The 14985-nt window shown below is 37.7% G+C and overlaps 1 protein-coding gene across 4 annotated transcripts; it reads left to right on the forward strand.

Moving 5' to 3' along the window:
- The first annotated feature begins 628 nt into the window (after positions 1 to 628).
- On the forward strand, positions 629 to 11310 carry LOC106068767 (sulfotransferase 1A1-like). 4 transcript variants are annotated; one of them, XM_056006261.1, is made up of 7 exons: positions 629 to 781; positions 3527 to 3722; positions 5550 to 5746; positions 6510 to 6630; positions 8183 to 8286; positions 9455 to 9650; positions 10968 to 11310. In XM_056006261.1, the coding sequence occupies exons 2-7, from the start codon at positions 3548 to 3550 to the stop codon at positions 11081 to 11083; spliced, it is 909 nt and encodes a 302-aa protein (XP_055862236.1). In that variant the 5' UTR covers positions 629 to 781; positions 3527 to 3547; the 3' UTR covers positions 11084 to 11310. The 4 variants fall into 4 exon arrangements, with proteins under 4 accessions (XP_055862236.1, XP_055862239.1, XP_055862237.1 ...); XM_056006264.1 differs by lacking the exon at positions 629 to 781 and adding an exon at positions 812 to 898; XM_056006262.1 differs by lacking the exon at positions 629 to 781 and adding an exon at positions 953 to 1099.
- The last annotated feature ends 3675 nt before the right edge of the window (positions 11311 to 14985 follow it).

A 14985-nucleotide genomic window follows, 5' to 3' on the forward strand; every position in this document is an offset into this window, starting at 1 on the left:
TTTGTTTCAAAGTTATGGTGGGGGAAAACGTCAACATAAACGAAAGTATCAACCACTTGGCCACCTATCAAGAAGGCTTGAGTTCGAAACCCGAATCAAAAAGAGCTGTGCTGCTGAAAGACTAAAGGCAGCATGGAAACCTCCGAGATGCCTCTTACCCCCATCGGCTCACAAAAGAGATTTGATCTTAACGCGGTGAGCATTCTGTAAGCATAAAATACATTATAATAGCTATTGAAAACAAAAATTCATTTCTCTTTCAAAATAACAGTTTTCGTTAAATAGCTTAAGGTCTGTAGAACAGGTTTAAAATATGTCAGGAAACATCTTTTACTTTACCAAAAGATCTTAAGTACACAGACTAAAAGAAGTATTTCTATATTGAGGCTCCATTTAAAAAAAATATTTTTAGACCTTCCATTTATTACTTCCAGAGTGCAACTATTACTTCTAAGCCTTTCATCCAAGAGAACTCACTTTCCACTTTCATTAACTAGATCTATGACTTATTTCTCTTTTTACCTTTTTCCAGACTTAAGCTGAACTTCTCTAGTTGACACCAACCTTAGTTACGCCACTGCTTGCAGGTCGAGTCTAGTTTTAATGAAATAAAAGTGTTATCAGGGACTGTTTCATTAAAAAAAAGCAGACCAGAGTATTGAAAAAAAAACAACAAGATTTTAACACAGATTGTTCTGTTCTATAACACCCAGTTCAACTCTGCAAAGTTTGTTCATATTCGTGACCATACTATCTATACGTCGGCAGTGTTTGTATTAAGGTAGGTGTCACCACTTTTTCTGCCATATATGTTTTCCTGAGATAGTAAGGATCTATGAAACGCGTGAGAAGTCCACATTTGTTTCGCTTTGCAAGTCTGACATTTTTTTAAAATAAAGTATATCTCATTTTTTTTGGGTTTAGTTTTCGGGAAGATGAAATTAAAGTCTCCAGAAGATAAACATCTCGGTTACCATACATGTGGACGTGATCACCTGTCCAAGTGGACCTCATTTTGAACAAAAAAAAAGACATGCGTAACTTCCAGATTTGAAATTAAATTGCGTTATTTTTGAGCCACTATATGAAATTTATACATGTATGATGCAGTGATTCTAGTGGTTGTTACTAGTTGTTAGTCTAGTTAAGTGTAGATTTAATGTAAATGATCATTGATGATTCATTCTAAAATTCAGAAGAATTCTAAATCTTAAATTATTGTAATAATTATACTTATACTTATAGATTATAGATCTAATATTATAATTATTATTCATAATTATGTAAGCTAAAGAAATATATAATATAGTATTATATATAGAGAGATCTAATATATTATATAGTGGTCCCGTGTAGATTCAATGTAAATGATGTTCGCGAGTTCGTAGAACTAAATACCAATCTCCAACAGAACAAAACAGCATTGAATGAAGGAATACCTTTTTAATCAACAACAGTTTATTTACGACATAAGGGCACAGTTTACGCCGTCTCTAAGTTCTATTTGCTACAAGCAGTCTCCTTCTTGTCCTTCAACGTGTCTAATCTATTTCCGTTTTAGATTTTAAATGTACTGTCGCGTCACTAAGGAAATGCGGTAAATACCCAATGAATACCAACTTCTGTTCGCGTTTGTTTGCATTATAAAGAAATTAGAATAGCTCTGATGTACACAATAGATTTGGATTATAGTACCGCTTTCACCAGTTTGCATGCACATTTAATCCGGGTCACAGATAGTAGGATCACGTTTTCATGAATACTATAGAAAATTTCCCCGATAAACTAAACAATATCGATGACTTCAACTTCCCTGATGGTACAGTGTATTGGTAAGTGCTGATGGTACAGTGTATTGGTAAGTGCTGGTGGTACAGTGTATTGGTAAGTGCTGATGGTACAGTGTATTGGTAAGTGCTGATGGTACAGTGTATTGGTAAGTGCTGATGGTACAGTGTATTAGTAAGTGCTGATGGTACACTGTATTGGTAAGCAGGGCCGGTCTTAGGCCACTGCAACCTATGCGGCCGCAGTGGGCCCCGCACTTTCATAGGCCCCGCGCGATGCGAATTCTATGTGTAAATTATTAAATTAAACAATTTTAACTTATTATTAAAGGGTTCCTTGAATTCTCCTGAAATAATAAAATATACGAAAAAGTCATGAAAATTAATTAAATTATTAAAATCTTCTGGAAACTGATGCAAATCTCTTTATAACAGACAAAATTGTCATTTGGGGGTGTCTTTTAATATGGAAAACGCCAATCCCACTCGGGATTAAAAAAAAACGGCATTGTCTTTTTCATTTAATAAAAATGTAATAATAAGGCGAATTGTAACCAAAACAGGAAGTTCAAATACTTAATTTACGTTAATAGTTATTGGCATACAAATATAGATCTAAATTTATCTTGACCTCTTAGAAAAAAAAAAAAAAACAATAAAAGCGAATTTTTGCTAGTTGATAGTAAATCTAAAAGGCAGATTTGAATGTTTATCGGCTTTTTTTAGTTGGGAAAACTACTATCTACTGTAGATGGCTCGTAAAGTTAAGTTGACTGATTTAGTACTTAGTAAATTATGAATAAAATGCAAATACGAATTTATTTTCTAATACAAAATCTTAATATATTCACTTATTATCCTTATCACAACCCAAAATTAGGCCCCGCGCAATCCGTTTCGCATAGGGCTTCGCAACTAGTAGGACCGGCCCTGTTGGTAAATGCTGATGGTACAGTGTATTGCTAAGCTCTGATGGTACAGTGTATTGGTAAGTGCTGATGGTACAGCGTATTGGTAAGTGGTTTATATTTGGTGAAACTTGATTTAGTTTCGTGGTCACTCAGCCGAAGCTTTTAGTAATGAGAAACAAAGCCGAGATATGATCGATTCATTATGGCGCAGCCTGCAAGATATAAAATATCATGGACTCTGGTTTCAAATAACTTTAAAACAAATAATTAAAGCATGACAGATGGATGGACAATACAAAACTATTTGCGGCTTTTCCCCTTTCGGGAGAAGCTAAAAACTACATCTGTAAATTGTATAAGCATTAATACAATAATGTAGTTTGATCGACCAGTATAAAGTGACTAGGTGAGTAACAGTAAACAACAATAAAGATAAGATAATTTTTATTGATCCAATCCAATGGAAATTCAGTTTGACTACAATTGACCATCTCAACGTAACTACTGTACAATAACAATATAGATGCAAATACGAACAACATTCACACATAACAGAAATAACAAACAATAAGGAACTAAAGTGATAGACATTTATAAAGACCTTTCTGGAGACTACAATGATTCATCCCCCTTGGTATTATTATCTTATTATCTTTTTTTCTGCTGACCAGTGGGCTTATTTACTCATCAAAATGGTCGAATTCTTGACCTGAAGCTTGGCTGGACATATTGAACGTAATATTCTTTTGACCTACTTGACCTGTTTTCTGGACTGCTACTGGACTACGTGTGTCCTTAGTGACGACATATTATTATCAACTTTTTTAGATTTGAGGACCTATTATTGAGATGTCGGCAGACTCCGGAGAGGATCCTCCTTCTGAGGTGGAACAGCTACCTGAAGCTTATGGCTGGAAAATATTTATGTTTCCTGGAATCAAAGACCACGTCGCCCACGTGGAGGCCACTCGGAAACTTTCCATCAGAGACGACGATGTGCTAGTAGCGGCGTATCCCAAATGTGGTATGTTAATTTTTTTTAGCGGGCTCCATATTTGTATAAATATACGAGATAAGACAATGAAGTTGTATTTGTGATGAGGTTATATTTTTGGTAAGGTTAAATTTGTAAAGAGGTTATATTTGTGATAAGGTTAAGTTTGTAAAGAGGCTAAATTTGTAAAGAGGTTAAATTTGTAAAGAGGTTAAATTTGTAAAGAGGTTAAATTTGTGATGAGGTTAAATTTGTGATGAGGTAAATGTTTACATTTATGATGAAATTAAATTTGATATGAGGTTGAATAATTTACGAGGCTTAATTTGTTGAGAGGCTAAAATTTTTGATGTGTTTACATTTAGAGACATGATGTTTTTACATTAAATACACTTGTACTCAAGAAATCTCTACACAATAATATCATTCAACACTGACTAACAATATTAATTACATATTGTCTCTTCTTTTTCTTCGTTTTCGTCCAAATAAGTTCAGTCCAAGACTATGGGAACTCTAAAAGCTAGTCTCCATTAGCCTAGGTGAACAAAATGTTCTGTCTAGGAGAGATCCAAGCAGATATAAACTCGTCACATCCCTATTACTGACGGTTCGATATCTCAAGTCACTCGAATTCAAGGCCATTATTCCTTCTCTGTATCACATCCGGCGCCCGGCATACAAAAATGGCTGTGAAACGGTGGAAGTTAGTGACTTTTTTGTTAGGGCTTTCTTCCATCCCTGCAAGTGCAATGGACTCGATCCTTACGAACCCCAAGGGGACTTACGCTTTAAACAATATAAAACCCGTAAACATTTTCCTGAAACTCTACGTCCGCCAACAGCTGCAAGGATCAGAAAAGAAGCAACTAGGGAAATATTGTATCTCCACATTCTACAGTTTATACACATTTTCAAATACACATTTTCATATACACATTCTTACTGACTTTATAAAGCGTTACAAATAAAGCATGTCACTATTAATATGCTAAACTGTGTGTAGACACTTCTTGGGCCACAGTATAGAGACAGCTGCCTGATATTATTACACCAAATAGTTATATTTAAACCACGTCTACTTAGTACAGTGGTTCTTAACCTGTGGGTCGCGCCCCCCTTGGGGATCGATTGACGATTTGCCAGGGATCGCCTAAGACCATAGAAAATATGGATTGTTATTGTCTATTCTTCTATTGCTGTGTGTGTGTGTGTGGGGGGGGGGGAGCGTCGAGGCAGAATGGGGGAATTGTAAAAAGGGGTCGCCGAGCTTAAAAGGTTGAGAACCGCTGACTCAGTAGGACACTGAACGCCGAGGCTGAAAGAAGAATCCTAGTCTTTGAGAGTAAATGCTACAGACACCTGCTAGGCGTCAGATACCGGGAAAAGAAGGGAGACAAAAGGCTGGCCAGAAGGAAGAACTCAATACTGTAAAGAGACAAAAGCTGAGCTGGTTCGGTCCTATTGTAAGACATGAGTCACTATCAAAAGTCATTCTTCAAGGTACAGTGGAGGGAGCACAAAGAAAGGGACGTCCGAAGAAAAGTTGGCTGGACAACGTAGAAGAATGGACCGGCCTCTCTCTCGATCTCCTGTTAAGAAGAGCTGCTGACCGGGAAAAGTGTAGGGATTTGGTTATGCTGTCACTTAGCTCTACTATGAAAGTCAAGGGACAAGAAGATGGCATAAAAAGATGTAAAATAAACCTTGTTTTCAAATTAAAAAAAACTTTTTTGCTAAGTCAATTTTTAAATTCTCTCCCCAGTATACTATTAAAAGCAAGAAACAAGCTCATATTTTAATTTAGAGATTATTCTTGACACTAGACCCAGAACTATTTTTGACTTTGCCTTTCAGGAACTCACTGGCTATGGGAGGTAACTCAAATGCTGCTTCGGCAGACGACAGATTACGAGAAAAGAACCAAAGAACAAGTCATGCTTGAATCTCCTGGCGGGCTGGAAAGAGCTGAACAGGAGCCATCACCTAGAATTTTAAACTCCCATAATCCTTTTGTACATCTGCCTCAAGAAATTATTTCCAAGAAGACAAAGGTTAGAGGTCACTAATTAGGCATTTAAAAAATATTTACTGCGAAATAGTTCCTTTTAGTCCACAGCAAGACAGGTCTTTGACCACAAAACAAGAAAAGAAATCACTTCATCACCACTTATGTACTTTATAATTGCTTCGACTTGTTGCCTTATTTAAATTCGCTTTGAATAAATTAGCCAGTTGAACTAGATAGAATGCTTGGTCAAACCGAGACCAATCTTTATAGCAAGCCTCAACACTGACCTGCGACGTTGTAACATGTGGGTTGTAAAGAAAAAAAGTAAAGTTCCCCTTTCAGACCTTGTGGCAAATGATGTAAAGGTTATCTGTTTCTGTGGCCTACGGTTAACGAGGGTGTCATGTGGCCAGCACAACGACCAACCGCCTTTACTTTTCCCTAACTAATGTCAGGTACCCATTAGAGCTGGGTGGACTCAGAGGCGCCCGAAGATCCCGAAATTAAAAATCCCAGTCTTCACCAGGATTCGAACCCCGGTCCCCGGTTCGGAAGCCAAGCGCTTGACCACTCAGCCAACGCGCCTCAACATGTGGGTAGTGGAGACCGAAAACTCGTTGCCGTGTTACACGACTATATTTCAGATCTGTGACGTGGTCATAAGCTATTTTCCCCTGACCACAGGCTGCCGCGTCACGGGTTAGGTTCAGGCCTACTATGACGTTGGTCTCGGTCAGACTGGCTGACCTGAGTTAAATTCTTTATCACACATAAGGAAATGTATTTTTAATGAATTTTTTTCTCAGATCATTCATGTCATCAGAAATCCTAAAGACGCCGCGGTTTCCAACTACTGGCATTTAAAGAACATACACAATGTTCAAGATCTTCAATTCCAACAACACTTGAACGTGATGATGGGAAAGTGTAAGTGTCATGACACTTTGTTTGCCAACATTGATTAGAGCAATAGAAGTGTCACAGGACCATTGGTTCTTATAGGCTTCGTCTAACTAGCTTATTTCAGGACAATATTAATGGAGTGACAATAAATGCATAAAGAAATAAACCATAAATTGCAAATGAAAAACATAATACAAAAGTTACTCAGAAAGGTACAAATATTACAATAGAGCACCAATACTATATTTGAAAACCTCCAGGTAAGGAGGTCCTTGAGACTCAAATCCTCTCTTGCAAAAGCCGCGGACAGAAACATTCGGTCGCGCCCAATGGTTTAGACATGCTGCCCGCCGGAGTGTTTTATGCAGTCCGCGGACACCTACAGAAATCAGGTGTGCTCACAGATTAATAATAATATGGCTAGTCTTTGAGTCCGAAGATTAGTGAGGAATGCAGTATTTCCCGTGGCTGCGCAGTCCCAGCTGTGACCTACATATTTTGCCACATTCAAGGCAAGCATAACCATTGTCCGCAGGTGGTCGATTTAGATTTTCTTTTCACCGTCTGCGTTTGTCCTCGGCGGCAGATTTTCTTTTGGTCTCAAATGTGTATCCTGCGGCCTTCGTGAATGACCTCCAGCTCTCTCGTTCTGAGGCCGCATGCAACCAGGTGCTCTCTTCTATGTCAGCCAAGGAAAAATGTCGCTTGTGACGTCGACCACATTTTAGCTCACCAAAAAAGACTGCCTTTGGAATAATTTTGTCTCCCTTACGGGATACGTGCCCTGCTCAGCGTAACTGTCGGACCATAAACAGTCCCTCTATTGTCTATACTGTTCAAAAGTGTCCATACCGGCATTTGCAAGAATATCACTGTCTGTAGTGCGGTCTTGCCACCGTATGTCCATGATGGTGCGCAAACATCTTAGGGGAAAACATTTTAGAAGCCTTAGTGGCTTTTATTTAAAGTACCCATGTAGAAGTATTGCGAGAACCACTGCTAGGTAGACACTGATTTTGTGGACAGGCAGAGAGGTTTATAACGCTACATTCTCGCTTGGAAGCGTCAAAAAAGCACAAGTGGCCCAGACCAGACGGTAATAAACTTTCCTTGAAAGCGAAGCGTCTTTTGATATTATGCTTTTTAGATAGGTTAAGTGATCTGCCAGGTTAAGGGGCTGTCCATTCACGGTCATCCTTGGGGCTGAGTAGATTTTATCGAGTGACTTCTAGGGAATGACTTCTTTTTTCACTAGGTTTATGCTTAAACCAAAAGAGGCTGCAGCGTGCTCAAATTCGTTGACCGTAAACTGAGATCATGTTCTTTGTGAGCCAGTAAGGCGTACAGAAGCTCTGTTCTGATCATTTCCTTTGTTTTTGTATGGGACAGTAGATGCTGAAGATTGAACACATTGCCGTATTAGCGAAACCTTACGTTGATGCCTTGTTGCAGTCGCTTCCTAATTACGTCACAGAATATAGCGAACAGAAGAGGGGCAAGAACACAGCCCTGCTTCACGCCATTTTCTATCGGTTTGTTTCTTAATTTATTAAACATGTTTTTTTTATCTTACCAGCACAGCTGCCAACTCAGTTTGACTACTTACAGCAGATGTCAGAGTTTGAACGAACACATCCAGGTCATCCAATCAAACACGTTTACTATGAGGACATGAAGAAGGCAAGGACCCTGTGATATTTTTTGTGCTGATTATTACTTATCTAGGAAAACAAATCATCTTAGGTACTAGAGGTCTTACCATAATACATTGCAATGAAAGAGTCAGGAGGAGTTTATGCAGCAAAATAAGGTCCAACGGTTGTAACAGGTTTAAAATATTTGAGAGTGGCGCCAGGGGCATTAGGACCCCCCCCCCCTCCTGTCACTACGTTTCTGATGTATATATCTGGAGAACTCTTACAATTGTCGCTAGACACTCACGTGAGACCCAAAGAACAGCTCTGACCGCATCAGATCGGCACCTTCGACATAGGTCACGGAGATCACGATCAGATGCAGCAAAATATGTAGGTCAAATCTAGTCTGCGTAGGCACGTAAAATACTTAATTCATCCTTGATTCACCCTTGATTCATCCTTGATTCACCCTTGATTCATCCTTGATCCATCCATGATTCATCCTTGAATCATCCTTGATCCGAAGACAAGGGAATAAAAAGTAAACTTTGAAAGACACAAAGATAAAGATACATTTCTTATGCCATATGCTTGAACAAATTTATACAAGTGCTCCTTTTTTCCCTATTGCCACTGGAGCATGAAATGGTTTTGCCGGCATCAGCCAGGAAAATCAACTACTTCGCAGATTTTAACTCTGAGTAACATGCAAAACTAAATTGGTACATGAAACGCTAAGGACGTCATCATCTTCTTTTGAAGTAACGTCTCTACTTTATAAGATAAGAAGATAAGATAATGCCTTATTATTTCTAAAATAAAAAAAAAGCAAAAATATTTGTTTGTTCTTACGTAAATATTCACAAGGTTAAAATTATCATTACTATTTATAAGCCTTAAATCTACGGTTCTCAACCTTTTATGCTCGGCGACCCCATTTTGCAATCCCCCACTCTACCGCGACCCCCCCCCACACGCACACACATACAGCAATAGAAGAATGGACAAACACAATCCATTTTTTCGATGGTCTTTGGCGACCCCTGGCAAATCGTCAATCGACCCCCAAGGGGGTCGCGACCCACAGGTTGAGAACCCCTGCCTTAAATGCTGTCCCGATGTTGGATATTAAAACGTTTAATGGGTGTATGCTGTCATTAGGGTCACTGTACAAGCCGCAGAATCTCCTCATAAACATTTTCTTTATACAGGAACCCATTAAGATAATCAAAGAATTGGCTCAGTTTCTCAATGTACCAGCCAGTGATGAGTTTTGTCAAGATGTCGCCAACGCTTGCAGCTTTGAAAAATTGAAGAAACTTGAGGAGGCTGGCGCCAAGAATTTCCCAACGGAATTCGCCCATGTGCTCAATGAATTAGGCGGGAAAATGCATTTTTATAGGAAAGGTAAACAGATTGGTTGTTTCATATGCAAGCGCACTCAGTTTTGAATACATAGAAGAGTTCTACATTTTGATACATGTGTAAAAACAAATTTGAGTATATATCTCCACTGTTACAACTCGCTAGTTTACTATAAGAAATTTGGTCCTTAAAATTTAACTATTATTTTGTTTCAATTGTATTACTTTCCTGTCTGCCTCTTCTCTTTCCTCTCTCTCTCTCTCTCTCTCTGAGCGGACTGCCTCTTCTCTTTCCTCTCTCTCTCTCTCTCACTCTCTGAGCGGACTGCCTCTTCTCTTTCCTCTCTCTCTCTCTAAGCGGGCTGCCTCTTCTTTAGACTTTTCTGCTTCTCTTTGTTCCCCGCTCTTCGCTGTGTCTTGAGTTGGCAAATGGCCAACAATGAAGTGAGCCTGGCAATAGTGGTGACGGCTCAAACATTTAATCCGGCACTGAATGGAATATGGCGTCGCTGTCACTAACCAAATAAGTCCGAAAACTTCTCGACTAAAGAAAGTGGACTGTCTTCAAGGACGCTAATATATTAACCATTTTTATTCCATAATCAATCCTATTCTCAGTTTTTTATTTTGACGCTATAGAAACCTATAAAACGTAACCCGTAATACACAAAACAAAATGAATCTTAACTTTTAGGTGTCAGGCAAAGTAGCGAGGCTTAACACTCATTATTAACAATCATGAAACCAAATTTAGGTTGTGTTTTTATATTGTTAATTTATCACGTATTAAGGTAGCCGCTGTCCGCCAGAGTGTGGTGACCATCTTGGGAGTCGATTGACGACTCGCCAGGGGTTGCCTCAGGGCCGTGGAGGCCCCCACCGATCGCAGGCCATAGACGGCTGTCTAGTTTGGCGGTAATTTTTTGCTTTAACTGTTTTTTTTTATGGATGTCAAAGACCATTAAATCAGAATGATTTCAAACATTTGAATTGTCCAGTAGAAATATAGGCCTAATTCTAATAGCCATATATTCGTTCTTAACGGAACACTTCATACATTCTGAACATTTAGCGGAAAATTTTGCTTATATTTATAGAGATTAATTCACGTGATGGCTTACTAATAATTTCAGTAGTTCGTGGAACACCGATTCAGGCCTCGCGGAACCCTGGGGCTTCTCGGAGCAGAGTTTGGGAAACACTGCTCCACACCATTAACACGAGATCATCCCTCACCATATTGGTCACAAACTGCTAGTATGATGTTGACTTGGCGCACCAATAACCAATAAGTACAAATCAATTCAGCGTCATAGTGTATTGAACATGTTTGTTTAGATTTGTTTATTTGTCTACACAGGAATCATCGGAGATTGGAAAAATATGTTCACAGTAGCACAGAATGAAATATTTGACGCCTACATCGATTCTTGTATTAAAAACAAGGGACTGAACTACACTTTTATTTATGAATGAAAACATACGATGCAAACAAGGGACTGAACTACACTTTTATTTATGAATGAAAACATACGATGCAAACAAGGGAATGAACTCCAATTTTATTTATGAATACCATGAATTTACATACCATGCAAACAAGGGAGTAAACTACATTTCTATTTATAAATAAAAACACACGATGCTGGAGCAATCAAATTGTTTTAAATGACTGCTCAAAATAAAAAACAGTTAACGAATGACTCACAGTGTTGTATGTACACAAGAAATACCAAGTTAATATAATGAACGGTAAATACATAAACCATGTTACCATTTTCAACTGAAGTGTCACACTTGCATGAAAGTTAGATTATACTATATATACCGCAGGGTGCTATACCCTATACACAGATCAATCGAACGCCAAATAAAGACAACTGCACAAAGACAGATATATACTTCCATATTCTGTGCACCGGATACACCAACGATAAGAAAACTTCCTATATTTTTTTCCATTGAACAAAATCTCCGATTTTGGATTCTCATGCCAAGATTAATTAGAGTAATTTCCCTGTTTATGTCGGTATGAATAAATGGTATAAATGTTATTGTATCAGTATGAATGTATAGTATAAATGTATAAATAAAATTGTATAATTACATATTTAAAAACATTAAAAGTTTTGGCAGTGAACAAGACAACAAGAAAAAATCTCTCAAAGTCAGCACATGGTAAGCTAGCCATCTGCCATTCCTAATGTTAATTGAATGTGTTTAATACATATACATATGCACTCAATACATTGTCTCAGCTGTGGACATTATGGACCCTAAACATACTTTGGACATATTTTGTAATGTTTTCTAAGAAGATTAAGGTTCTGAATATGTGAATATTGCTAAAAATAGATTCTAAATTTAGACTGATCAATAACCCCTCCTCGTTCCAAAATGTGTAAAAATGCTCCTTCTTCCCTAGTGCTATTAGAGCATGGAATGGGTTGCCTGAGTCAGCCAGAAAACTTTTATGACATGACAGAATTTGACATTTTGAAAAAAGAGGTTAGGGTTAAGACGCTACTAACACAGAGATTTAGCACAGTCCATTATTCTAGGTATACCTACATTACTTTCATACAATAGTCCCTTTTAGAAAGGTCTACCTATGAGAAGTAGTTCGCCGGGTTACAAAACGTAACAATGACTTGTTTAAGTTAAAAAAGTATGTCACATAGCACGTGATAACAAAGTCTGCTCCCGTGTAGGTCACAGAGAACTTTCCCCCGTTTCCTAGTTTCTACACACCAGAGACCCAGTTGACCTAACCCAGTTGACCTAACCCAAATATATATTTTTTTTGCTTTGTCATTTTAATTTAATTTTTTTAGCGGCCCACGAAAGGGGAATAGCAGCTATTAGTTTTGTGTCTGTCTGTCTGTCCGTCCTTCCCGTTTAGATCTCGTAAACTAGAAACTCTATTGAAATGTAATATAAACTTAAAATCGTAAAAAAATCACTTTGATTAAAAAGCTTTAATCGGAAATAGGTCATTTACATTCCATACCAACACTTTATATACAAATTACAAATAATTTTGCTGAGGTAATACTTTTTTAAAATGAAACCTCAGTATTTGGGCTTTTTATCAAGCCTTTTCATCATGGTGTATCTTTGGGCTCAATGTCTCTTTTCTTGGCCTCTTTTGTGGGCTTTCTTTCTTTGCCTCTTTTGTGGGCTTTCTTTCTTTGCCTCTTTTTGGGCCTCTGCTTTTATGGGCTCTTTTTTTTCCCTTTTATTTAAAACATTCCACATTTTACATAGATCACAATGAAATGAATTATAACGAAAGTATAAAACATGATTGACTTATACATAAATTGTAGATAGTAACTTGTTGGAGATTAATTGAACTAATTCTTGATCCGTCTTGTGATTGATCTCCGGTCTTTGTCATCTAATGATGTACTTATGGTCAATGTGTAGAAAGTCTAATACAAATAATAGTTTAAGTGATGTACTTAGAGTCAATGTGTAGAAAGTCTAATACAAATAATAGTTTAAGTGATGTACATAGAGCCAATGTGAAGAAAGTCTAATACAAATAACAGTTTAAGTTTTCTCTTTTAATGATTCTCTGCGGTTTTAAAAAAAAAAATAATAACCAATGACTTTTAATTTGTGGTACTACAGTTAATACAATGAAGCTATTACTATTTGAAATTATCGGGTTCTTTTAAATGTCACATTTTTTTCCTTTTGATATCCTGAGGTATAGGATTGTTGTCCTTTACCGTTAAGATCTACAGGGGTCTGATTGAGTTATAAAGTACCGGCGTATGTGAACAGTTTTATGTCTACGGCCACGTGGCCACGTCTAATACTTTGTATCTTAAAGGTCACATATTGTTGACAAATGTATGGACATTCAATTATATCTTTACAAATTTTAAGCTTTTTATTAAAGTTTTATATGCATCAAATATCCATCAATTTTCGGGATGCGATTGTCCTCCATCCGGCGAACATGTCCTAGCCAGCGCAGGCGGCGTTGCCTGAAGACTGTAAATATGCTGAGAAGGCCCGTTCTTAGGAGGATCTCAGTATTACACACACTTTCTTTCCATGTTATTTTTAAGATCCTTCGAAGGCAGCGCAAGTGGAGGGAGTCTTTTCTCTTGTTTTGTGTGTAGGTAGTCCACGACACACTGCCGTACAGCAACGTGCTTAGAACAACACATGTATATGTTAAAACAAAAGTATAAAACATGATTGACTTATACATAAACAGTAGATAGTAACTTGTTGGAGATTAATTGAACGAATTCTTGATCCGTCTTGTGAAGATTGATCTCCGGTTTTTGTCATCTAATGATAATGATATATGTCGTTGTTATCGCGCTACTGTATGGCAGTGAGAAGAGATTACATTGTTAACAACACATAAGACAAAAGCGGAAGTTCCTGGTTTACACAACAATTAAGGTTAACATTGTTCCGAAACTGTCCAAACCTGACGACCACTAGGCTGTCCATTGTCCTCTGTCGTAGACACATGTGCGTACACGAACAAAGTCCTTGACATTGGGAATCTTTCGGAAGGATCTTTCTTTATTTCCTATGGAAGCCCAAAGGTTAAAAAAACATAAATGCTTTTGTTGGTGCGTTTACCAGTCGACATTCTTGAATATCTATTGTGATTGTTTTTACGTCCACAAAGTGGGCTGATCAAAGCAAAAAAAAAGTTACTGCACATCACTCAGTCATTAAGTCCCACGCCATTGTGTAGAGGCTGAAACGTCCAAAAGGAACTCTATTACTATGACCGCTTTCCCAAATCACTAGTAGAGAAACCTCCACAAGTTGACAGACCGGTACCGGTTTCCAGATGTCAACTTGTCGTCAACCCAAGATTGAGGACACACAGCATTGCAGTGAGTTCATGAGGAACTTGGAGGACAAGTTATATAATCTAAGATTAATTATACATTCCAGTATGTCTGGTCTGGTGATAATTTTTTCCGCAATGAAGTCCCGAGACAACTAATCTCCACCAGTTGTCACCGAGAGGTCCTGGAGTTCTGTTACAATCACCACAGACTGAAAAGATAAAACATAGTATCTGTGAGTAATTTTTATTTATTTATTTATTATTATTTTGTTAACTAGTCCCCAGTACAAATACGGCTTCACGAGCCTCTCCAACCTTGATTATAAATCTCACACAAAGGAACATTAAAAAAAACAACACTTCTTTGCCTTGTAAGACCTCCATTGCATCAAACCCTTACTTTACAAAATTAAAATAATAATAATAAAAAATTATACTCTTAAAACAAAGATATACTACAGAACTAATTACTGCGTTGCCTCCAGCTTGCGCAGAGTATTTTTAAAGTGATAATTCCCTCGCGCAGACCAATACCACTCTTTAA

The sequence above is a fragment of the Biomphalaria glabrata genome, chromosome 12 (assembly GCF_947242115.1).
Source record: "Biomphalaria glabrata chromosome 12, xgBioGlab47.1, whole genome shotgun sequence".
In the NCBI taxonomy this organism is placed as follows: Eukaryota; Metazoa; Mollusca; class Gastropoda; family Planorbidae; genus Biomphalaria; species Biomphalaria glabrata.